The sequence below is a fragment of the Triplophysa dalaica genome, chromosome 16 (assembly GCF_015846415.1).
Source record: "Triplophysa dalaica isolate WHDGS20190420 chromosome 16, ASM1584641v1, whole genome shotgun sequence".
Classification (NCBI taxonomy): domain Eukaryota; kingdom Metazoa; phylum Chordata; class Actinopteri; order Cypriniformes; family Nemacheilidae; genus Triplophysa; species Triplophysa dalaica.
Window position 1 is genome coordinate 20,790,393 of NC_079557.1, and position 26,815 is coordinate 20,817,207.

The following is a 26,815-nucleotide window of genomic DNA, read 5'->3' on the forward strand; positions in this document are numbered from 1 at the left end:
TCACACGCTCATCTAATGGCCCATCCCACTCAAGAACCAGACACTAAACATCATCCTACAATTATACCACACTTGACTGAATGCTTTATGTAGTGTGCTTGAAATAAGACGAATCTTAACCACTGTGAGTGAATTCAGTTCAAGGGGTCGGCGTTTTCTTCGCCTTGTTTAAAATAAAATGAAATTCAATTAAAATGCAAATCTTTTGTTTCTGCGAGTGGTCAGTCTGTATGTTTTACTGGCGTATGGTTTTTCTGGTGGCATTGAAACGTTTATCATGTCTTTCTCTCTTTTACTCAAAGCCTCTTCTTCATTTTAACTGCTTCTGCATTTGATTTGATTTGTCCTCGGCTCTCTCTATATTTCCCCGAGACGTCTGTCTCCTCACCTCTCTCTGGTGAGTTATAGTTGCTCACTGTCTAACCCCGCTGCTGTCCTTCCTTCATCATGAGTCCTTCTGTTTCACCTGCTCTCTCTCTCTACCGCCGTTCCTCTTCTCTTATTAGCTTCTCTCTGTTTCAAAGCACCTGTGCTCATGTGTATTCATTTGGCAGATGCTTTTATCTACAGTGACTTACAAATGGGGAAATATAATCCAACATAAGTGATTCATCCTAAGGAGGCAGTAATAACAATAAGACACAGTGAAAAGAATATAGTTTAACATTTTTAGAGAGAGTTAAGTGTCTTAGTAGGAGAAACATTGCATTAACAGAAGTGAGTCAAGTGCTCTTAGAAGAAATAGGTCTTTAGGCACTTCTTAAGGGCAACACAGATCTCTTGTTCTTTGGATGAGTTTGGGAATATCATTGCACTGCTACCTCCGCTCTGTTACACTTTCTTCTCTTTGTTTTAGCTCCTCAGCTCTTTTTCACCTCCTGTAATTCTTCCCCTCTGTGTTTCGTATTCTCTCTTTTTGCCTGTTCTTAGTTTCCTCTGGTGTAATTTGCTTTATTTCTTCATTCTTCTCTTCTCTTTTCATCTCCTCTTTGTGTTCGTCTCCTGTCCTTTTCACCTCACCTTCTTTTATAATACACTTTAAAATGAAATATACTGTAACACTTTATGTTACGGTGCTCTTTTTACAAATGCTACATGTATTTACTATAGTATATACTATACATTAGGTTTAATTACATGTAACTACCCCTAAACCACTAATCCTTACCCCATAAGTACACGTTTAGTTAATAGGTAACACTTTCCTTGACGCATGTATGTGTAATGCATTATAAAGAGTTATTAAAGGGTAAAATTCATTATAATTCTTCATAATGTGTGTTGTAATGCATTATGTGTAGTTTTAAAGAATTATAACCAATTTAAAATGTGTAGTGTAGCAATGCATTGTAAAGTGTTATAATCTATTAACAGTAATAACAACTATTCATAAGACATTACAATGCATTAAAAGGTGCATTAATGCTTTAAAACTACACTGTAAAAAATAACACAGAAATTTACTTAAAAAAATTAAGGTAACAGTATTACACAAAATATTTTTAAGTATTTTGAAGCATATTTTTTACGCAATATTCCATGAATAAATCAAGTAAAACTACCTAAATTATTTAAGCAGGTCACATGATTAACTTTAAAAAATGAAGGAGAATTACTAATTTGAGCATTGAATTTAACTTGATCTTTTTTAACTTCATTTTTATATTTATTATTGTTCAAAACATATATGATGTACAAGGTAGCAGAGAGTTGACTCAGTACTGACATTAGCAGCATTACTTTTCACTGCATGAAAAAAAAAAACTGCACAAGCTCTCCCACGAAACTAAGTACAAGCAGCACTCTTCTGAAAGATGGTAACCACGAAACTCAGAAATATAAACAGAATATCTTCTAAATCTTAAAGACAACGGAACAATAAACACTATCAAGTCTTTCATTTCATTCTAAAGAACATCAAATAGCACTTTTTCACAAAAATTACTCTCCTAATTCAGTCGCATGCAGAGCATGCTGGGAACTCTAAATTCACTGCTCAGTTATCGAAAATAACTTAAATAATTCATTTAGTTCCACCACAAAATAATAAAATATAAATAAAAAGTAAAGATCCTTCATACAAGTTTAAGCGGGTTGAACATGATAAAATTAAGTTGAATTCACTCAATTATTTGTGCATTTGAAATTCTGAGATATTTCTATAATTTTAACTTAAATTTTGGTAAAAAAAAGAGAACACGGTTGTATTAAGCAAAGTTTACTCAATTAATTTCATGAAATCTACTATGACACCGAATACATTTTTACAGTGTACTTTTATAATGCATTAAACATACATGCTTCAAAGATAGTGTTACCGTTAATTATTGTTAGTCAGTACTTAAATGTATAATTACAATGTAACACGGGCACTAAAATAAAGTGTAACCAAATGTTCATGCATGTTCATCGGTAAGTTTTATGAAATGAACAATTCAATAATAATAAGGTTCATATGGAAAAAAATATGTAGAGTAGTAGCCAAAAGTCATGTCCAAGTACACAACATAATTAAAGAATTACAAATTGAATTATTAAAAAAATAAAATAAGTAAATAAATAATTCATTTACATATTTCTGTGAATTTTGCTGTGTCACACCATAGGACACATTTTGATTTGTGGGTAAACGATGACAATCGTACATGTGTCCTATGGTGTCACACAGTTGTTTGTTTTATATTATTGTTTTATATTATTCATATATGTAATATATATACATAGCATACAAAAGATGTATCTTCATTGTTAGTTTAAAAAAAATGCTGTTACAGCACAGGACAAATTTCTCAAATCCAATAATTCTCTCTTAGCATTACTTTTGCACTAAACAACTGTTTGTGTCTTTGTGAAGTGAAGTAGTTTTATGTTTAATGTAAAGCAACATTCTGTCTCTGTCTTTGTCTACAGTACAGTGGATGTCAGGGACTACATTTTCAAAGGGTATTAATAAAAATACTAGATTCATATAATGCAGAAACTGTAGTATCTTCATTATTACAGTAACTAAAAGGTGTTTTGAGGATTCATAAGGCATAAAAGCACGTCAGGTCCTATAAGCCCCTCTCCCAGCACACTCTTTGTTATGACCTGATTAAACAAAACTTTGGTCACACTTTAAATTCTCTGTATTAACTATTATCACTTTGCCTCAGTAAACTACTAATTTGTTGCTTATTAATAGTTAGTAAGGTAGTTGTTAGGTATTATGTAGGATTAGGGAATATGGTCATGTTGAATATGTGCTTTATAAGTACTAATAAACAGCCAATAGGCTAAAAATAGGAATCTAATAATAATCAACTAGTTGATTGTGAGAATTGGTCCCTACACTAAAGTGTTACCAAAACTTTTCATCTTCAGGGTAAAAATAATATAAAACAATTTGCCTGATAATGACTATGTTGATGTTATTTGTGTAAATGAACTTCATGTGAATAATTCAAGTGTTCGGCAGGTTTGATTTCAGTGTGTCACAGCAGTTACAGTTTAAAGCTATCACACAGCATCTGTCTTCCCACAATCATTCATTGATGTATAATTTCAAATCCATCCATCCATTTTCTTCCGCTTATCCGGGGCCGGGTCGTGGGGGCAGCAGTCTAAGCAGGGATGCCCAGACTTCCCTCTCCCTAGACACTTCCTCCAGCTCTTCCGGGGGGACACAGAGGCATTCCCAGGCCAGCCGGGAGATAAAGTCCCTCCAGCGTGTCCTAGGTCTTCCCCAGGGTCTCCTCCTGGTGGGACATGCCCGGAACACCTTCCTGGGAAGATGCCCGAGCCACCTCAGCTGACCCCTCTCGATGTGGAGGAGCAGCGGCTCTACACTGAGCTCCTCCGAGTGACCGAGCTTCTCACCCTATCTCTAAGGGATCGCCCAGCCACCCTGCGGAGAAAGCTCATTTCGGCCGCCTGTATCCGGGATCTTGTCTTTTCGGTCATGACCCACAGCTCATGACCATAGGTGAGAGTAGGAACGTAGATTGACCGGTAAATGGAGAGCTTCGCCTTGCGGCTCAGCTCCTTCTTCACCACGACAGACCGGTACAGCGAATGCATTACTGCAGAAGCTGCCCCGATCCGTCTGTCAATCTCCCGTTCCATCCTTCCCTCACTCGTGAACAAGACCCCCAGATACTTGAACTCCTCCACTTGAGGCAGGAACTCTTCACCTACCTGAAGTGGGCAAGGCACCCTTTTCCGACTGAGAACCATGGCCTCAGATTTGGAGGTGCTGATTCTCATCCCAGCCGCTTCACACTCGGCAGCAAACCGTCCCAGTGCATGCTGAAGGTCCTGGTCTGATGGGGCCAGCACGACGACATCATCCGCAAAGAGCAGAGATGAAATCGTGTGGTGTGTGTGAATGGCCAGGTGTGGACACTCAAGTATGAGAAACCCATAGAAGATAAGTGCAGAATGATAATTCTGTAATATAATACAGATTTGTGTTACGATATCACCGCTCATCAGGACCTCTGTTTACCTCTGCTATGTCCGTTGTAGATTATTCATGAATCTCCAAATCCTTGTGTAATGAGATTTTACACATGCATGCATATGCAAGCATGTTTTTAAAGCAGAATTGAATTTAGCTGCTTGATGTTTTATTTATTCATTCAATCAGAGGCCTGGAATCACATGCTGGTGTAATATCATTTAACCCCCCCTTTAATGTTAACCCAAATATGACGTTTAACAGAATATAAATATTCTGCAATTATAAGTTATTTCAATATTATAGTTGGCGGCTATGATATTGTTGACACATGCTTTTAATGAGAAACTGCTTCATAGGAATATGAACACATTAGTTACCATCCTACAGGTGCTTGACATCTATTCTTAAAAGAGTGATGTATAAATAGCTGTAAAATGAGGCTTTGCTCTGTTATATAGGTGTGCCTGAAGCAATGACACATTCATCATTCAATTAAGCAAACGCTAGATCAAGAAAAGACTGTGATTATATCCTAAAACAAGAGCAGATTAGAATTGACCGTAATATTATGGTCTAATAGCCATTTATTGTACATTATGTTCACATCTACTTGACACTTCAAATGTGTGCACACAGCATTAGCAGATTACAGTGACACTCAGGAAATGGCTGTTTTAAATATTCAGGATTCAATGGAACTTTTTTTTTGAAAAATATTAATAAAAATATACAGATAAATATTATTCACTGTGGTGTTGTGGGACAAGTTTATAGTTAGAATCGGTTTACTGATTATTATTATTTTACTTTTTGAACAATTTATTAAGCTTTTTGTTAAAGGTTTATGTCACATTTAGAATAGGTTTATATACGTCTTAACTTCTGCTCTAAAGACAGAGTTTTTTTTATACATTTTGTCATCATTATATCAGCTTACATATGTATTGTTTTGTAAAACGGTTTGGGTTATTTCAACTGTTTCTAAGTCAGACAGTTGATTATTTGATAATACAGAAAGTTGGTTTTGATTATTTCACACATATAATGGTGTGTGGACGGTTGATGGTGAATGTTCATACAGTTTTGATAAATAGATTTTAGCCGTTAACTATGTTTTATGCTGATGGTAACTCATACAGTAAATACAGTATATGTTGTCGGCTCTGCCTGAGCTTTGCACAAAACTGCATGCTGAAATGAACACTTGCTCAAAGCATCTCCTGCAGCGAGAGATGAATAGAGAAGAGTTTGCCGTCAGCTTCACCTCACCCATAGCGTCTCGAGTGACCTGATGCTCTTGTGTTTGGATGAACATATGAGCTCACGGGTTCTAAAGGAAAATCACACACACCCACACACGTAAAAGAATATCATATTTCTTCGATTGGCAAAAAACACCATTGATAGACAGATTGTTATTGACTGATCTCTGTTTTTCATGAAACAGATTGAAACGCAATATTGAGTGATTTTTTTCTATATATATTGCAGATGTATGCATACACACGACCTCTGTTACTGCCCCTCTTAAAGTAAATATAGTATTTGGTTAGATAACACTCATAATAAACATCTAAAATAAACACATCTATAATTTAATATGAGTGCTGCTTAAATGGAGTTGGATGTTGGTGTGTTCTTGCAGAATTGCTTCGCTTTTAAAGTCGGCATGAAATTTAAGATGTCAATTCAAATTGATTTACACAGTGTTGCAGTATTTAGTATCAATTATTTATCCGTGCATATCATTATTAATTTTTTTGATCTTATGCAATCAATCCGGAAATACGTCACGATATGGAAGGAAAAACAATTGCTTTCATGCTGACTTTAAGGTCCTGCCACACTGTCACTGTTGAATTTTAGGCAAAATAGTATAAATAAACAACAGATATGAAACATTCTGCATGCTTTTTCAAAATAATCTCAATGATTTGAGCCTGTTTTATAACATCAATCTATTAATATTAGAACGTGTTTCAGATGTTGGCATTACTCAAACTTTACACACTTTACACCTTTTCATTCATTTGACGTTTTGTGCATGTGAAAAAGCTTTGTGGCTACTTTGTGGTCGCCAATGGAAAGATTCAAAATACATGCCTTGATGCATTAATACTGCCTTTATGTGCTCTCGGAAATTCCATAATTCCCACTTCAACCAAGAAATAATGTATGGAACGGTGCTCTTTTAATGTTAGCAGATACGTGTAATGTTCTAATGCTACTAAATCACTAGTAACATAATGTTTTAGTGTTTATAAATAGTTTAAATGTAACTAAGTCAATACGCTACTTTCAGGTTGAAGTGGGAAGTATGGAATGTCTGCATTTAGTCTTTTATTTACTTCACTTGTGTGTGCTATGTATTTTGGGTTTGATATCTTAACCAATAAGGTCAGGCAAACATTATTTGCGTATACTTGAACGTATGCAATGTTTATTTGCTTTCGGATGCTACTGTCGCCTTTATGAAAAAATAAGGGATGTGACCGTTGTTGTGTGTAACTTGTTACTAATTACTTTCCCCTTGAAAATATAAAGTAAGGGATTACTCTTATTTTTTCGGTAACTGAATAACAGTTACTTCTGATGTAATTGAACTAAAAATTGTGTAATGTGTTCAATATAGGAAATGACATCAAAATTATAAGTCTAACTTTAAAATGTATGCTTTAATGTATACTTCTCACATTTGTATTCTTTGGTCAGTTAATAAGAATAATTTCACACAGTCATGTGACCACCATAATACTGAGACAATTCAAAAAGATTGTTACATCGCTATGACAAACTTATCCGTTTTGATGAAAGCCAGGTCAAATACACTACAGAGTAAAATTATGCAAAATGGTCAACAGGTCGTGCCCTGCATACAGGTGCAATCTCACGAGACATTTCCATATTGATTCGGCTTTGATAACCTTCCAGTCATTTGTGTTTCACCCCAGGCGTCGTCCTCCAACCAGCCCCTATTTACACCTCACTAAACATACACGTCCACTACAAGCTATTCATCCACACTTTAGAGGGATTATAAACAAGCTATTAGACGCCGGTCAGAAATAAAATTGCATATCAGCACAAAGTATTTGGCGGGCTGCTGTTCTGATATTGACTTTTTGTACCCCTCCAGCTTTCACAGCTGAAATTGCTGTACAGCTTTATAATAGACCGAGCCACAGCGCTGTAAGCGGGTCAGCCAATTATTATTGCAGCTGCCGCACGCACGCATGCCTTTGCTATGGATTCACAATGCTTTTCACATTACCAGCTGAAAACCACACTGCCGTTTGAAAAATGCAATCAGTGAAAACAATTTCTTCAATTCAGGTTTATTTATATATTGTAGGGCAATTCCATGAAAATGTCAACTTTAACACAATTTTTTTTGTTTTTATCAGCAGTTTTTACTATGGCAACATCGCAGATTTTAACATTTGGTGGTTCAAATACCCATGTGAGATACCCTCTTCAAATCTGTTAAGCATTTGTTTTATTTTTAGTGCATGATTTTTCATATTCAGGTCAGTACCATGTTCAGGATTTTCACATCCATAACGCTACATATTCCTCATAAATGGACACCCATAGCACATGTTTATTTCCCTTTTTCTAAATATATATTTTTTCATATACTGACTTTTTTATGTTTAGACTCTTTCGACAAGGGTTCAGTCAAATATAAACAGATGGTTCAATATTATTGTAACAAATTCATTCTCTGAGCATTTTTATGTCACGTCCATAATGCTGGAATTGCCCTGTAGTGTTTTCACAGTGCACAATATACCACAGACTTAAAGAAAATGAAGAAGAATTTTAAAACATCTGAAAGATTATTTATCCTTTTTGAAATCACACAAATATCAGCATTTCTTTTTATACAATGTCGTAGCATGAAGAAGAACACTGTAAAGGTCCATAAAAAACTCTTTATGAAGTGCACAAAATACATAAATTACAGCATGCTTTATTGAAACAACATCAGGGTGAATAAATGACCTTTTTTGTGGTTTGTTCAAGTAAGAGATGCTAGCTCTTCATCTCAGTGTCTCAGTGTTGTTTTTTCATCCTGTGATGTGGCCTTTTGCAAGCATTCAAGAAACCTCTTAGGTGTCTGCGGTGTCAGGAGCGATGACTCCAGTTAGTGTTTGGTTGAAAAGTTCACTAATGCCCTCATCTGTGCATGCATAATGTTTGCTCTTTCGCTCTGCCCCTTGTTATTATTCTAAATCTCTGGCCTCATCCATATGCAAACATTTAGGATTTGCTTCGAAGCTCTGTTGTTCTGCATTTTCCTTCATAAGAGAAACTGGCACGACAAGGAAGGCGCATGCTGTCCGATTTTGGCATTGTGCCGCACTTAATAGCCGATAAATTAAGCGTAGAAGACAAGCGCACTGTCTGCGTAATGACTCGGGGCGACGTACAGCTGCCGGTTTGCATAAGACGTAACCTGTGCACTCGCACGCCTGTCTCCGCTTCAGACGCCCGGCACAGACGCAGCAGACCAAACTAATGCGCTGCGCTCCTGCCGACCCTTTAAATAAACTGACTCTTTCATGTGTCGTATCACTTTCCTCTCTCTGTCTTCCCTTCAGCTTCCATTGCAGGGTTTATTTCAACACACCACCACAGAATTCATCAGGCCGAGTGTATTTAGTGTAAATGTGTGGTTGTGACAGACAGTGCTCGACATAAATCAGCGGCGGCAGGTTTTGAATGTGAAAGATATTTATGTGACGGGAGGCGGGGATGAGTCAGGGTCCGCTCACAAACACCTCCGTAATTGCTCGTAAATTACAGTGTTTCATGTTGATGGATGGCTGAGACTTTGATGAGTTTCATCTTTCCATCAGTGTGAAATACTGGAAGGCAGTGAGATGCTGCTAATGTCACGGGAGAGTTATGGGGATTCTTACATTCTTTTGAGCGCGACGGGCGATTCCTGTACTTTGCTTTCAGAGCTTGTTTGGAGAATTCTTTTGCATTGTATTCGTATAAAAGCTTTTTTTACGTAAAGATATTATATTTACACATGGCTTTTTAAGCCGTAAGTAATAATAATAGGTTAGTATTCTCCAAATTGTGTTTTAGTGAAGAAAAAAAGCTCAGCCGATGAGCGGCGCTTATTCTCCGGTGATTAAACATAATGGGCTCACTTTACAGATGTAAATAATTTGTAGCAAGGTCTTTTAGTCTCTGTGATGTCCTGTAAGGTATGTGTGATTACAACGTTATAGGATTTATCAGTGTATTTCTTTATAAATTAGCTTGTATCCTAAGGGACACGGCACTATTTCACAAACCCCTAACGCTAAGTGTTATTAATATTGTTAGTGGGATATTTTTGCCTTTCAGACAGAAATGATACACACTCTTAGAAATAAAATGTTGTATTTAATTAATAAAGTTATGTCAACCGGTCCCACAAAACTTAGTTGCTTAAATGGAAAAGGTAATATACAATTAATCGTAACATAATGTTTTAAGTAAATCGCTCATAACTTTGTTAATTAAATGGTACATCACACACTTATTTTGAATAAATGTAAATTATTGTCTTGAATTTAATGACTATAGCTTGATCTAAGATGACCTGATTTAGTTCAATTTATTTAACAGAAATAAGCTTTGCTAATGTTATCCATTTGTGTTGATTGTACTTAATGATTGGAACTTAGAGCAACTAAGTCTGTAGGTCAAATAAAAACACTAAAATAAAATGAATTGCTCAACATTTTTTATATTATACATTTGTAACATTTATTAGACATTATCTCATTTAACTTCAATAAGATGATATTGAGAAAATAGAACTCAACAGAAATGCAAAACAGTTATTGTTACCGCCCACTACCTAACCAAAGGCAACACTTTTCTGAACAAGGGTAACCACCAAACTCAAAATATAACTAACTCTTTAAAACTTTTAAGATAAATGAACATTAAACACTAACAAGTGTTTCTTTTTACTGAAAAGTGCACAATATAAAACACTTATTTAAGAAAACAACTCTCAAAATGCAGTGTACGCAAAGCATGCTGGGAAATATAAGTCCTCTGCCCTATTATAACTATTTTATGTTAACACAACACAACTCCTTTATGTTGTCCCAACATGAATGGATTCAGTTATATGACTAAACATAAAACAATCATGTTGTAACCATATTTTCCAAAAGTTGTGTTGATTTAACTTAAGCAAGTTTTGAGTGCATGGAACTTAATGTGCAGACGGTTTAGAAGTGAATTAAACTTATCCTACACTTTGAACACTTCCTGGTTTTCAGTTATTCAATCAAATGTTGCGATGGGTTGTTTAGGAGATTGGTTGTCAAACTGGGGCCATGGCCACCCTGGGAGGCCCCAAGATAGATCCAGGGGGGCTGCAGATTTTGTGGCTTTTTATAAAACACATAGAAATTGATCATAGATTTAATGCAATCAAACATTAGAAAAGTAAGACCACCAACCAAAAGAATTGATGATCCAGCATTGTGTAATTGAATGTGTTTTTTGGTTTAATTAAAATGATAAGTTTAAGATTATAAGTCTTTATTTGGGGGATGCACTCGACACATGGGTGACCTTACAATGGAACAGTTAGAGAACCACTGCTTTAGGAAACATTAACCTAGAAATGACATCTTGGTGACTCGGTTGGCTTAGAAGTCATTTGAAATCCATTCAAATGTTTGATGCAATTTGTAGTTCATTATATACAATTCATCAGTTTTGTGAATCTTCAACGATGACTTTTCTCTCTTCTGCAGTCGATGGATGTATAGACTGGTCGGTGGACCTGAAAACGTACCGCGTGTTGGCCGGAGAGCCGCTGCGGGTGAAATGCGCTCTCTTCTACAGCTACATCCGCACTAACTACAGCGTGGCCCAGAACGCCAAGCTGCGACTCATCTGGTACAGGAACAAGGGTGATTCTGAGGAACCCATCATCTTCTCGGGTCATCGGCTCAGTAAAGAAGGAGATTCCATTTGGTTCCGCTCAGCGGAGATGGAGGACAACGGATTTTACACTTGTGTGCTCAGGTGGGTCATTAGCAATTCAGATTTCAAACCGATGACTAAATGTGCTCTGGCATGAAACCATATTGTCGCAGGCTTGTTTTTTGTTGTTGTTTTTTCAAAGACGTCCTGTAACATAACCTAAAACAACACCGAGGCAGATCGGAGGTGACCCAGAATTACCATATTGAATAGAACGATTCTAAAGATGAAATGTCTGGCTCTATATCAGCATCATTTGGTCAAATAACACCACAGTGCCTCTGCAGATGTAGGATTTGCCCATTATTATTATGTAGCTTATTATCGTGTTAATATAGGAAAAGTCTAGTAAGACTTTTTGGAGACATATAGAACCATATGACAGTCAAATTAAATATGCTTATTGCAAAAATCACACAAACATTATTACATCCTTCAAGTAATAAAATACATAGCAACAAACCACACATAGTGTTCATTCAGATGACACAATGACACAAAAAACACACACTAGATCAGTTTTACATAACATTTCAGATATAAACAGAATTTTTTAGATATTTATTGAGATGTTTCTTTGCTTGGAATTACTTTTCTCACAGTCTTTCATCTTCATTACACCTACTTCAGTGTGGTTTACTGTAAAACATCTTTTTACTCTGCACCTTAATGTACTTCTAATGACTTTTATCGTTGCAGGCAATAATCCAGAATCATTTCATTTATTTCATGAAGAAAGTTCTCAAATAGTGTTTGGCAGTGTTCGAAGAATGAATTCCCTTTTATTAAATCGACCTTAATAAGAGAAGAATTAAAGTGATCAGGTCAAACACAGCCAGATTTCATTGGCAATTTATTAGCATCATAAAAAAGACTTTATTAAGACTTTAGTAAGAACAATATCAATGCCGCTGTTTGTCTTCACTTGCGTTCCATCTGTCATAAACAGGATGCCAGATTAGAATATTTCTGTGACAAAGTCACAATCACTTCAAATAATCCAAATTAAATTGTATTTCTAAGTACAAAGGAATGTGGAAATGTTGTAGACTTAAATATGTTTTGCCTCTGACTTTCACCGGAGCTGTTGCCACTGGTGAATTGTTAAATGATTAATTGTTCAGTGTTAAATGATTAACTGTCAAATGAAAAAAAGAAACGCTGTGATTTCATCAAATGTGTGCACACGGGGATTTTCTGACATTTCAATCTGTTCGCACACCACATCACACAAATCCCTACAGAAATGAAGCGGGTGAAATTGATAGAATATGAACATGCTGACAAACATTGTGTGGTGTTTTTTAAATAGATTGTAAACCGCAGGACACATATAAGACTTCAGCGAATGTTAGAAGTGCATCGGTTCACCAGCGTAATTGAGCCGTTTAAAAAGTGCTATAAAGACTGCTCACTTAAATCATGAACGTGATACTTTTAGCCCTGACGTCTCTTGTTAATTTGCCTACAGGGGCAATGGATGAAAGTGACTTTTCGCTTAGCTAAAAGTGACACGTTTATATTAAAGGCCTTTAATAAAGTGATTAGTTAATTAAGCCAATGAACTCTTGCATATTCTTAGCACATAATGATGGATTGACAGAATGACAGATTGGTGTTAGTGCCCACTAATATAGTGCATAACCCACTACATCTCTTCTTCAAAGGTGTGTCGGATGCTGACATCACATTTTAAACACTTTTACCCCTCTTTATTTTTGTGTTTAGTTCATTTCTCAAAGCTGACTAATTTATGTTGTCTGAAAATTTAAAGGCAAGGTGTCTGATTTCTCATAGCCGTTTTTGATGTTCAAATCACCAAAACAGACACACCTCTACCCCCATATTACGCTTTCGTCAGCGCTGGGCTCGACTAATGTCTACTGTCCTACTGCTGATTAGCTACAAGATTGTTTTGGTACTCAGCCCAACTTCGTCTAAAAAAGCGTAATGCGGAAATCGGACAACCCACCTTTAAATCAAATCAGTCATTTAAATTGTAATGTTTAGGGTTTGGTTTTGCGGTTCAGTTTTGTGTGGAATTTATTCTGCATGATGATTGGTTATTTTCATAGTTCAGTAGAGCATTGTGTTAGAATTATAAAGATCATTGATTTGATACCCGGGAACACACATACTGTAGCATACAAATCTATACCTTGAATCCTCTGTCACTTTTTGAACCTGTCTGCCAGTTCACACAGACATATACACACAAATGCCATTTCATTGGTTAAGCCTCGTTTCATGATGTCACACACGACATGACACTGTTGTTGTTTTTTTCTTTTTTAACAAAAGCTATTTGTGACTACAGGTCTTAATAAACTGCTACCTCATTTAGCCTATAAATAACCTATATATTTTTGGTGGACTGATATGATCATATTTCTTTGATTTAGTAAGCACTCTAACATATGAACTAGCCCTACAGGACACCCACACAGTAATGCATTACATGAATGAGCTTCACAGTCTTTAAAACAGAAAGCACGTGTCAAAACTGAATGTTGCGACAGACATTGGAAATGTGACTTTCAAACAACGAATTGACATTTGAAGAGCACATTATTTTGCTGCATGCACTGACTCATTGAAAGGTTATTTTAGTGCTTACAAAGTGGCCACTGCTTTTGCTATAAAAGAATTTACAGAATCGCTGGTTTGTTTTAGGCTGGGATTGTTCATGGGTTGATTTTAAGTCCCAGTACATAGTGGATTTATGTGAACCATTTATTAATGTTGCATTTTTACAAGTTACTAACATTCACGACATGATAAACGGTTCACATGAATTTCCTGTATTAAGGCACATTCATGAGTTAGGTGTTTGAAGTTGTGAATGAATACTTCACAGGCATCCACTTTTCTTTAAAGAGCATTTTCATGGGCTGTCAATACTTCTAAATATATGATTCACATCATTGATGTGTTCTTGTAAGCAAGCAGTGTTTCTACAATAAATAATAAATAAATCTTTTATTGTTTTTTATAAACTATTGGAAGTAATTGAATCATTAATAAAACAATGCATCATGATCTAAAGCAATTCTGGAGGGCACCGTAAGACATGTAAACAACATGGCTTGAAAGTAACATAAGATGTTAAATATACAATAATAAGAAAAACCAAAATAACAGCCTACAGTCTCCAGTCTGAGCGAACATTTTGCAAATAAAGACATTTATTATGTTAAGTTAGAAATGGCTCACTATTTGGCAGGTATTTTGTTAAAATCCATTTTTATTTATGCAGTTATAACTGCTTTATAATGCATTTGTAAAGGACTTATTAATCAGTAATGAACACATTTACAAATGCTTTATAAAGGAAACCTTAATGTAAAGTGTTAGCAAAATAAGACATAAATTATGAAACTTAAGTGAATGATGACCTAAAGTCAAAAAACAATAAACTGACATTAAGTACAGTTAAGTATAACATTTAATTCAAATTTTGATTGACATGGAAATAGTGAATTCAACCATCTGGCTGTCAAAAAGACGTTGTTTTTACTGATCAATACAAACAAAATTAAAGGATAATAAATATAGTTTACTCAAGAAAGCTCAGCATATTATTCTCTAAATCCAATGGCACAAACTCAAAATGACATATTATCATTGGCAAACAAACAACAGTGGACAATTCTAGTGTTTGTGATTTGGTACTCAAGTGCCGCCTTGCAAACTTAGCGTATAGTAAAGGTCGGCTCTGGGTGTTATAACAGGTTTTTAACACATTATTTGAAGTATTAGACGTGATCATGCTGTGTTGAGCATCAGCTAAAGGATTTCTGTCTGATGTGATTTGTGTTGCAGTAGAGTTGAAACACTAATGTCCTCATTATCAGCATGAATGGACTTTAACTCCTGCTGGATTCTCTTAATTGTATGCGTTTGGTCTTTCCTCAGCGCCTCTCCTATCACCACTACAACACTGAATGAAAGTCAATGCAATGTCAGCAGGCTTAAGATTTGAAAGACACTGTTTCTATTGTCCGCTCTCAATGTCACGGGGGACAGGACAAGACGCATTTACTGCAGCCTCGGGTCAGAAATGATTCCATTGATCCACGTCACCGAAGATGCAATCGCTCAGTGTTCTTCATGAGTCAGCATGTGTGTTTCACTACTTCTAGTAATAGTCGTAGTATCTCAACCTGCACGAGACGCATACAGATGATGGCTCAGAAATCATTTTGTGTTGATTTTTAAATGTAAAACTGACACACTTGGGTTTTGCCATTCATCCTCGGATCTGCCGTGTGATGACGTCTGGCTTGAAACATCCAATTTTCAGGCTTTTCTTCAGCCGACGCCGTGAAGCAGGGAAGATTGTTTTACATATCTGAATGATATGCATACATGAATGTTTAACGAGACATGTCCTGAGTGTGAGAGACACACGCGGTGAGCGCCGCGTTTCATCTCACCACAACATTCTGTGAAAAGCTCTTGATGAACTCGGCCTCGCTTTACATTTGCATGCTGATGTGTTCTCGTTTGCCTTTTCTCAGATGTGTATTTCATCATTAATGGATGCCTTTGAACGTCGTGACATGAGTTTTCAGAGGCTTTTATAACAGATTAGCACAACACAATTCTCAATTAATCAAGCTGAGTGTCAAAGCGTGGCGGTGCTGTTCTGGGAAGAGATGAGGATTGTGCAGGGACACAAATATATTAAAGCTATGTGACAAAGTGCATTACTGCTGCATGAGTTCCAGCTGTGCTAATATTCAGCCGTAACAGCACGAATGTGAGTGTGATGTTGCTTTTATACCACACTTAAAAAGCAAATCAAGCAGTGTCCCCTAAGCTTTTAATCCCACAGATCTGATACCGCTGCCATTACCCAACTCAAATATATCACATTAGAATTCGAAATGAAGTCTTGGCCCATTTCCAAAATATTATTTGAATCTTTAAGTGTCTCTCATCCAACTGGACGTTTTTTGGGTTATTTAAGGTTATAAAGGGATCTATAAACTAGTGTGATCCAAAGCATTGACAAAATTACAGTTTCGAAGTTTAAAGCTTTCAAAATCTCAGAATTTTTCCAGTATGGATCATGGATTTTTATGACATCATTCTACACTTCAGCCTCAATCATCAGATTCTTTAACAGAAATGACGTCAACACATCCAACAACGCCGTGCATTTTATAGACGTTGGACAATTTTCAATCATTCAAAAGACTACTATTGATTATTGTCATAGTTCAGATGTCAAGAAAGACCACAATGTAGTGGTGTGAGATACAACATTGAATCTAGCATACCTACAGCAGAAGATCTGGAAAACCACAAGATGCATGCCTTCAGTTCAACATTGCAGTGGCATAAATTCTTTTGACGCTTGAACTCATAAAAATACAAATGTTGTGTCTTCACAGAAACTCGACGTACTGTATGAAGGTGTCCATGTCGCTGACAGTGGAAGAGAGTGATGAGGGTCTCTGCTTTAGCAGTCGAATACGTTACCTGGAGAGAGCAGAGATCACCAAGAGCAAAATGATCACCTGTCCTGACATTGATGACTATCTTGCACCCTACAAGCAGCCCATCATGACCTGGTACAAGGTACAGAATGACGACTTCACAATATGACTATATACACTTCACGGTTAGATGTACTTGCAAATGTATGCTTTCCACTGCATGATATCTGTAGGCTGTTGAATGTAATAAAAATGTAGTAAGTGGCAAGAGTCACTTGGAAGAAAATCAGTAACATCGTACATTTCCATTGGCTATGCATTTGTATCGGGACACGTGTTCCCTGAGATCACTCAAAGTCGTGACCTTGATGTTGTTAACGTCTTGCCATACCACTTGGCTCACAGAAAACACCGGTGGGAATCAGCTTCTGTTAGTTCTTCACTACATTGCTGTCATCTTCATGTAGACTAAAAGTTGGCATATGGCAAAGATCCAGCGCAAATGTTGTTACTCAGTTTTGGCTCAGACAGGACATTTGCGTTGAAAAATGAACAGTGCTTTGATATTTTGACGGATGGACACAGAACTTGTATTTGAAGAGTGATTGTTCTTTTATGTGTTTCTCCAGGAGTGTCAACGAAAGACTGGAGGAGCTCAATGATCATCAACACCACCAGTCTGTGGATTCCTGAGGTGATGGAGGACGACGGAGGAAACTACACCTGTGAATTGAAGTACGGCAGTCGAGTCGTGAGACGGACCACAGAGGTCAAAGTCACAGGTACCTTCTGTAGCTAAAGCTGAACGTAAACATGCCGCTCAATGGTAGATCTGAACGCTTCACAGTGCTCCTACAGATATTTCATAGATACTGCACACAAAACTAGTTCAAGCTGACCCGATCTGTTCTGACTGACCAAGTTAATGGATGCCTACAGTACATTGAGAAGCGCTGAGGAGAAATTGAACGATTGATTTGCTTTGTTTTGTCAGGTTAGTGTGGATAGCAGTACTCATTGGAAGATTTTGATTTAGTTTGAAGGACTTTTGTGCTGTTTACATTAGGCCGTTTTCAACTAAAGATTTGAACTTTTTTATGCATTTTGTCTGTTCATTTACATGACCTTCACATGATAGTAGTGTTTGGGGAAACTGGCATCGCCATCCAAATTTGTTTTCCAGATCCTTGTGAATGCGGGTTGTTTTCACAGCGTTGTCATGTGCACGTGAAACTTTTCAGAAACACAAAGGGAAAACCTTTCGCTATTTCATTGTGTGAACACGCCCCGAGAATAAAACAAACCAGATTTCCATGAACAAAATTTCTTTCTCAGTTATGTGCATTGAAATTTTACTTTTGGAAATTAAAAAAAATGCTCTACCACTTCAGCTGCACGAGTCGTTGATGATCTCAGTCATAATCCATGAAATAACAAAACTCAAAACTCTGGCCAGTCCAGACTGTAAACCACCACAGCATCATCAGTATTACTGTATACAGACAGCATTCATTCTGAACTTCTCTGACTTCACTGTTCAGCCAGACAACCCCATTTCTAAAAACAAGCCTGTGTAAGGGTGCTGTTAGCGATTACACATGACTAAGGTCAGCGGCTTAGCTGTGCAAGGATGGCCAGATTTTGCTTTCATTGTCAGCCTCATGCCTCAAGCTGAATGCCAAAAGCCAAAGTGGACTGATCTGAGGCCTGTGTTTGTGTTGCCAGTGTGAAATCAAGCCTCCAGCCCTTCATTCCCTTCTGAACACAAATCCAGAAAAATCTCCACTGTGACTGCACAGCTTTCACACAACATACTGCACTGTGCTTTCATCATGAAAGAATAGAGAAACCAAAGCGCAACCAACATCATACATGATGTACTTCCTAAAAATACTACACCGCACCAATGTCTCTGGAGCATTTCCTCAAGCAACAAGAAAACGTACAGAGCTGAAATCATGTACTTTAGGTCCTTCTGCTTGTTTGACAATAAAGATGTTTGTTTGTCTTTTTAGAGAGCATTATTAACCTTAACTTAAAGTGCATAATCTATCTTAGTAATTCTACATGACCATACAGGGCTGGAACAATATATTGTCCAATTCTTATGCTCAGTTTCTCAATGGATTGGAAAGAGGGCGCTCTCGCACAGAAACTCCAAATATTGGCCGCAGAAGAAGTGCCATTTACACACCTAAGCTGTGTCCCAAATGACACACTACACTATGCACTCAACCATCTAGTATTTGATTTTGAGAACAGTAGTATCCTCCCAAGCGGTTTTATACTAACCGGAAGTATATCTGCTTCCCGCACACCCAATGCGTGTGAATAAAAACGACTTAAAAGAAATTGCGACCGTTGAGTGCGTGAAGTGTCCACAGATCCACACTTCATACTTTCGGTCGGAAAAGTGCATCATCCGGTTGCTTACAGTGCACTTCTTTTTTGAGGATCTTCAATCTGAACACACTACTCACATTATTTATACTACAAAATACCGTAGAATAGTGGATAAGTGCGCGATTTGGGACGCACATGCTCCCAGGAAATGCCAATGGTCATACTCTATCGCTGTTCTTCAAACCTTTTCAGGTGTTTTTATGATAGTAAAGTATATTTACTGTATAATGATGATGTTTGACGAGTGAATGAACGTTATAAACAACTCAATCTCGTAGTGATTACAGATCGAGAAGAACTTCCTACTGATCAAAGAGCTGATCAAAGAGCTGTGCACATGGACATTTCTACTCAGCCCCCCCAAAATTCTGCGATGCTCCATAAACTGCACAAAAATTTGTGATGCGTCAGTCCCCTTTAAATTTAATATTAAAACACAGCAGACTTCCTCCTTTCAGGGCATTCTTTAATCTGCAGACCGAGAGGATCAGAGGACAAGACAATGTGTGTTTTATGAGAGATTGTCGTAATATCTGCATCTGTGCAGTTCTTTGTCGTAAATACAGTTTACAAAATGTCACGGGGGAGTTATCGGTTTACTGGAAGTTTTCTCTGCATTCACCCCTCATTACACCACAGCTGTTTCCTCCAGTGAAAATGAAGCCCTTAACACATACAAATGTATAGTCTACTTTATAAAATAATCATGTTGTGCTGTTTTTTATTTGAAAACGTAACTTTCAATACGAAACATGTTGCAGTGGATGTCGCATTAACTACAATGCAGTTTTTGCACAGAAATAATTAAAGACAGTGACAGACAGCATCTATGCAATACAGTGGAATGCTGCCGTAAGTTTTCCATCCTACCCTGTTATGCAAACATTTATTTATTTTTTATTTTTATGATTACCCTCATTAGGGGCTTAAATTAAAAATCCTTTCGCCCCTGGCTGTGCACAAAACAGAATCGAAGCCTTTGCGGTTTCAGAATCACCAGACAGGTATAATAAGTGTGAATTGCGCCCTATATAGAGGACGAACACCTTATACACAAGCATGCCAATAATGTCAATAACACATAACTGATCAATTATAGTCTAACTTTATTTGAAATGGGTTTAGGATGAATCTAGCATGGGCTTAATAAATAATTCCATTCTTTGTTCCTTGTGACAATCGTAAAAGAAACCGTTCTTCTTACTAACCCGCTCTGTACATGGCACATATGGCCGCGTGTATAACAGGAGATGAGAAAGTGGCTTGTCTGAGGAGTTAAGTGGTTTGCTAATGAGCTTTTACCACGGATGAATGGATGGGCTGTGACAAGACCCTCCTTCATGTTTGTCTTCATACGGCGTAAGACAGCAGCATAACACACACATTTATCTCAGTGCTGTATGACACATTGAAGTTTTCTGATCCCCCGCACGCAAGACATCAGCATATGTGGGCTGAGATTGCCACAAACCTCTATTGTTCAGCTCAAGTGCCACAGGCAGATGATTTCTCAATCTCAGCCATATATTGCTTTTTACATATCTAGAGGTAGGCCACTAATTCAGATAAACCACCGTTCTCCAAAAAGACACGGAAATCTCACAAGCTCACCATCAGAGAGCTGAAAAGTTTCAATTTTAATAGATCTGCAGGCGTCAGTTTTCTTTGTCTTTAGATCTGGACATAAAACCTCTCCAAAGAATGCTGGGTCACTTTCAAATCACGGTTGGGTGAAAAAGGGAGAACCTAGACGACTAAGCATTGTGGCTGAAACAAGCAGGCATGGGTTCATTTTCAATCCTCACGTTTTAACCCAACAATGAGGTGAAATAACAGCATTTTGTATGTGTATTTCTTGCCTGAGGAGCATCCAAATCAGTTATAGTAATATTCATCTCGCGTCATGTGATGATTGCTGTTGATGTTGTTATATATAAAACCTTTGTTAGAAAATCTATTTTGCTTTTGGACTTCTCAAAACCCCCATGATTATTTGATGGCTCACAGTGAAAATCTTCTTTAGGTGTTAAATTAACCTGAGTAAAATGTGATCATTGTTTTATTTATTTTTTGCCTTTTGCATCTTATATAGATAGGACAGTGGAGAGTGAGATAGGACATTATGGGATGAGAGAAAGGGAACCGGAAGCCGGAAAAGGATCACGAGCTGGGATTTGAACCCTGGTGGCCGGACGTGCTGCTGCACAACATATCGGTGCACAGTCCACTGGAGCACCTGGCGCCGACGTGTCTTTGTTTTTTGATAGAATATCTATATGCAGACTTGACACACCTAACTACAGTGTTAAACTTTACTACGCAGAAAATCCTAAATTGTGTTTAGTTTTACACAATGCAGCTTACAAAATAGAACACAAATCCTTTGGCCCATAGGTTGACCAAACTGGATACTCACCAGTCACATGATTAGTTACATGCACCTGATGGTATTCGTTTCTGGTACCAAGAAGCATTATGTTCTGCCTCCTCAGTTCTTAATTTTGCTACAATCTTTTATTGTCCGTCTGAGTCTTATCAGACAGGATCAGCACCCCGTGTGGTCTTCTGCTTCTATTCTAGGTCTGGCGTGTTGTGCGTTCATGGATATCTCAGTGGATTTGAGGTGCTATTGTCTATAAATCCCAGAGATGATTGTGTAAGAAAATCCCTGTAGATCAGCAATTCCTGAAATCCTCATGTTAAGACTCACTTAAATATCCTTTCTTTCCCATTCTGATGCTTGATTTGAAACTGTTTGCCCAAATGAGTACCATGAGGAATGCATTTCTTGGTACCTACGTTTATGACACTTCCTATATAACACATGGCTCATAGTTTTCTGCTATTTGTCATTTGTATAGGTTCTGCATGTGATGGCTCCTCATGTGGCATTATGATATAGAAGAATGTTCATTTAATGGATACTGAAATGTCAATGGAAACAGAACACCATCTGGGTCTTTCTTGAGTCCCATATTATTGAGGTTTCTGACATACTATTCATTTTGCATACGGACTGTATAGAATAATGTGACGTCAAACATATGTGATCGGCTGATTAGATATTTGCATTAACAGACATTGTTCACCTGATAAAGTGCAGTTCTGAAATGAATTGCTGTCCTGTTATTTTTCAATATAAATGTGCGAGCACTTACATTTCCATTATACTTTTTCATGTTTAAATAAATCAAGAAATACGATGAACGATACATATTCTGGTAACATATGTCATATACAGTGCAAAGTTAAAAAAGGTGCTAAAGATACTAAATGATTTGAACATTAAGGATTGTATTTTTGATATTTGCGAGCTGTACACACGTCTGAGAGATGTGAGCCATCAGTCTTCAGCGTGTGTGTCTATGGAATAAAACACTGTCTTTTACACACATGATGTCACTTGACAGTGCACGGCTCATTTTTCATGTGAATGGATATTCTCTTGCTGGAGCTGCTGATGCTGTTATTGAGGCTCTGTCATGTCCTGTAGCACTATTACAAACACAACATTCTGCATCCCATCACCACACCTCATACACTCATTTATAAAGCGTTCTTCTGGACAACAATGTTTGTACAAGATGTTCAGTTTGGCCACACAGCATGCAATGTATGTAATACACCAAAATACAGTGTTCAATTGAAATTCGTGATTGCATTTAACCCTTTATGAGACGTGGTCATTTATCATTAAAAGCCAGATCTATGTCAGCAATAGTAATGGTAATCCTTGCCTCTCGGGGAAAAAAGTATGCAGAAACTTATATGTTCTTTTAGATCAACTGAAAGAATGACATTTTATCAAAATCACTCCATCAATTGAATTCACATACAAAAAGAAGTGAATTAAATCTTTTTTTGATGTATTGATATATTTTGAAATTAAGAGTTATTTTTATGTAATGGCTGATGTTAAGATGTTCACTTATGTTCACTGCACTAAACAATGAAGAAAAGATACTGTTTGATAAAATAAAAGGGGTAAACTATAATAATATAATTAAAACAGTATAACAGCAGTGTGTGCTAAACATGTCTGTAGTTATGAGCAGAATAATTGACAAAGGGCCGTTGAATTGTTCGAAAATAATGCACTCCCGAGGTGGCGATGCCTTTATTTTCATGGAATTCAACAGACCGGAGTCAATTATTCCGCTTATACCATGGTAACCACATTCTTCTGATGTGTACTGTCAAGACATTTTTAAGGTATTTGTCCTGGAATGTGCTAATTTAATAGGACTGATTTCTTCTGCGTCTCATCTCAAACCATTGCTTGAGTCTGTATGCAGTATCAGACAGCGAAGTGAGCGAGCGAGAGCAAGACAGACAGCACAGCGCATGTGCTCATGTGTTTGCTTCATTTAGACAGAAAACCCAAGTATGGATATTTGTTTTCGGCGTATTTAACAGCCTGGTCATAAGGAAAGCATTTGGAGGAAAAAGCCTGCCAGCTGCGGTTCACACGGTGCCATAGAAAGCTTGCTGCTGTGTATTACAATTACAATTATGCATTGGGCAGATGCTTTTATCCAAAGTGACTTGCATTTCATAATACTATGCTTTCGATTTTTTTAAGCGTGTGCAATTCCTGGGACCGAACCCATGACCTTGCTCTAATGCCGCGGTCACACCTGAATTTTCCCTCCATTGACTTCCATGCATGCGCAGACATGAAACGCAAGCCCCTGCGAAAATATTTTCCTGCCCAGCCAAGTTCAAGTTTGGGGAACTCTGACCTGCGAATTTGGGTCACGTGAGTCAGGAGACCGATAGAAGATAAAAACGTCTCAGTTCCAAAAAAATCCAAAATGGAGGAATCGCTCATTGTAGTAGTGTTGCATCATCCCGTTTTGTACATCACAACTTTAAAAGCTTACAAACACATAATAAGAAGAGAAGCGGCTTGGCGGCTTAGTTTGCAGTGGCAATAGAGACAGATGCAGATGATAAAGTTTAAACGGCTAAACGTGTAATATTTTGTGATTGTGCATGTATGTACTTGATCAACTGTAGTGACGCTCCTGTCCATTTTTGCAGTACCGTCCGAACGAATAAAGCTGTTGTTTTTTGCTATTTTCGTGTTTCTAAGTGTTATCTTTAACCCGCCGATTGTGTCATGTGGTTTGCCGTTAGCTTTGCTATACGCTTTCGTGTTTCATCTGGACAGTCCAGCACAGCGCTGCCACCTGGTGTTGTTGTTGAAATTGTCATGCTGTGCATAAATATTAGTTATTTCTTCTCTGACAATGGAAGTTACCTGCAATTTTGTTTGTCGTCAGATCTTTATTCAGCGGTGGACACTAGGCTACAGTATAACCTTATTCAGTTTAACTTGGCGCAGTGATATGGAACTGTAATTAGATCGACAGATCTGATACTACTTCACTGTGTGTTTGACTGAAAAATAATGCAAACCTGTAGAACGTCCGTCAGCCAATCAGAATGAAGCATTCTTCAGCACTTTAGTAAAAAGACATTATACATGCATACTGATTCCTAAATACTGATTGATAAAGTATGTTCATATTAAGCTTTGTGAGATCTCTCAGAGAGTGATGTGTTGATGAAATGATAGCTTTCTTTATGGTGCTTTTAAACATTGCTCTGTTTGTGTGAGTATTCAGACCAGCCCGACACATCAGAGTGATGGAAGACAGGGAGGGGTTCTTAAGAAAATCTCCTTGAAATGTATTTGAATTTGCAATCAAATTAAATGTAAGAATACCATTTTTAACATAATTTTCTGAAATGGAGCACATCGACTGACTTTAACAATGGACACTTTTGTGTCGTGAATTTGGACAGAGAACACATGCACAGACAGCAGTTTGCAAAACAAAGACTTTATTTAAATAAAAACCCATGATGGGGCGAAACAGGACAATGAACACAACAAAGGGTGGAAAACAAACTCCAAAACAAAACACTTCCCACAAAGGGGAAATACAAAGAAACAAAACCGAGGGCAAAATAAGCTCACTTCTGGGGCAGGACAGGAACAGGGCAGACAAGGACATGAGGCAGACGTCAAAACAAACCAACACAGGACTGAAGACTAGAGGGCCATAAACAGGGGAAAATAACAAGCGATAATAACACAGGGCAGGTGAGGGGAATGAAACTCTAGGGAGAGGCTTAAATAAGGGGGCGGGGTCAGGAGACGAGACAGGAGAGCACACGGCCATCATAACAAACTATGACCATGAGCTTCCACTTAAAACAAAAGAAGCACAAAAGACATGGTAGTGTCACAACCCTGTCCACAAAACTAGAAAACTCTGACAAGGAGGAAAGGATCACGACACTTTTGACCCTTTAGATTTGACACAACAAACTCAAAACTATTCACACTTTACTTTGTTCATAATAATCTTTATTTACTTTCTAATCTCAAACCATCATGTGGGCTTTAGTTCAGCCCTGATCAATTAACTCAAATTTACAGTATTTGGGATTGTCTTATTGACACGTAAAGTCCTACACCTTGAATATATGATAATCCCATTTTTTCCAATATATTTCCCAGGAAAAATAATATTCAGAAAAATAGGGTCATTTCAAATTCAAATAAAACATTTATGAGAATTAAATGTCAAAGCCCTAAAACAGACAATTAATCATCAGCAAAATGTAATAATTGTGAATTACAGTATTATAGATAACACACAATAAAATGATCTGTGCACAAATGATATGTACTTTGATTTTTCTCAAACAGAACCAGCTCAGGTTTAATCTGGAGTGTGATCTGTGTTTTAATGGATACAGTAAATTCTGTCTTCACTTACTCACCCTCAAGTTGTTCAAAAACTGTTCTGCGGCACAATTGACTCATAGTTGGAAAGCCGAAATAAAATCTGTTGATGGTGTTATTTATGTACTGCACATGACTGTTCAAAGGAGCGCAACAGCACTGCATGAACAATTACTGTAGCAGTTCAGTTCAGTTCTGTAGCGTACACATTAAAAACAATATTATATTTAAAAACTGAGAAGAACTAGCAGTGGTCCAAAAGGGCTTAAAATGTCATTAGTGAGAATTTTCTGATATTAAAGATATATGAAATCAATGAAACAGATTAATCTTATTCTTACCTCCATTACTAAATAATGAAATACACGACTAGAGTTTCAGAGTAATAAGAATCACAGTTGAAACGAAAATTAAAAAGTCTAATCTCCACAAATACAGGGAAAGAAAGGAGAGATATAATGGATGAATGTGGGATGAAGGGATTATTAGCATAAGATTAAGAATTTAACGTTTCAACACAGATGGAAACTGTTCAAAGAAAACAGTCTGTCAATTTGGTAACTACATTTTTTGAATCTACTTATTTTTAGAACTACCAAATGTACAGAAAATGATAAATTAATTTTGGTAAATACAGGAACAGGTGGACAGATTTGTGACATGTGAATTTGTGTACACGCAATTGTCTAATTTACACATCTCTGCTCATGACTACTGTTGATGTGACATAAGTGAAATGTGTTATAAAGAAAATAT

The 26,815-nt window shown here is 37.1% G+C and overlaps 1 protein-coding gene across 1 annotated transcript in view; it reads left to right on the forward strand.

Annotated features, from left to right (window-relative positions):
• Positions 1-26,815, forward strand: part of il1rapl2 (interleukin 1 receptor accessory protein-like 2) — a 155,056-nt gene that overhangs the window by 99,746 nt on the left and 28,495 nt on the right. Inside the window, 4 exon segments of the mRNA XM_056769842.1 lie at positions 11,221-11,494; positions 16,852-17,038; positions 17,526-17,538; positions 17,541-17,678. Of these exon segments, the coding sequence (XP_056625820.1) occupies positions 11,221-11,494; positions 16,852-17,038; positions 17,526-17,538; positions 17,541-17,678 (612 nt within the window).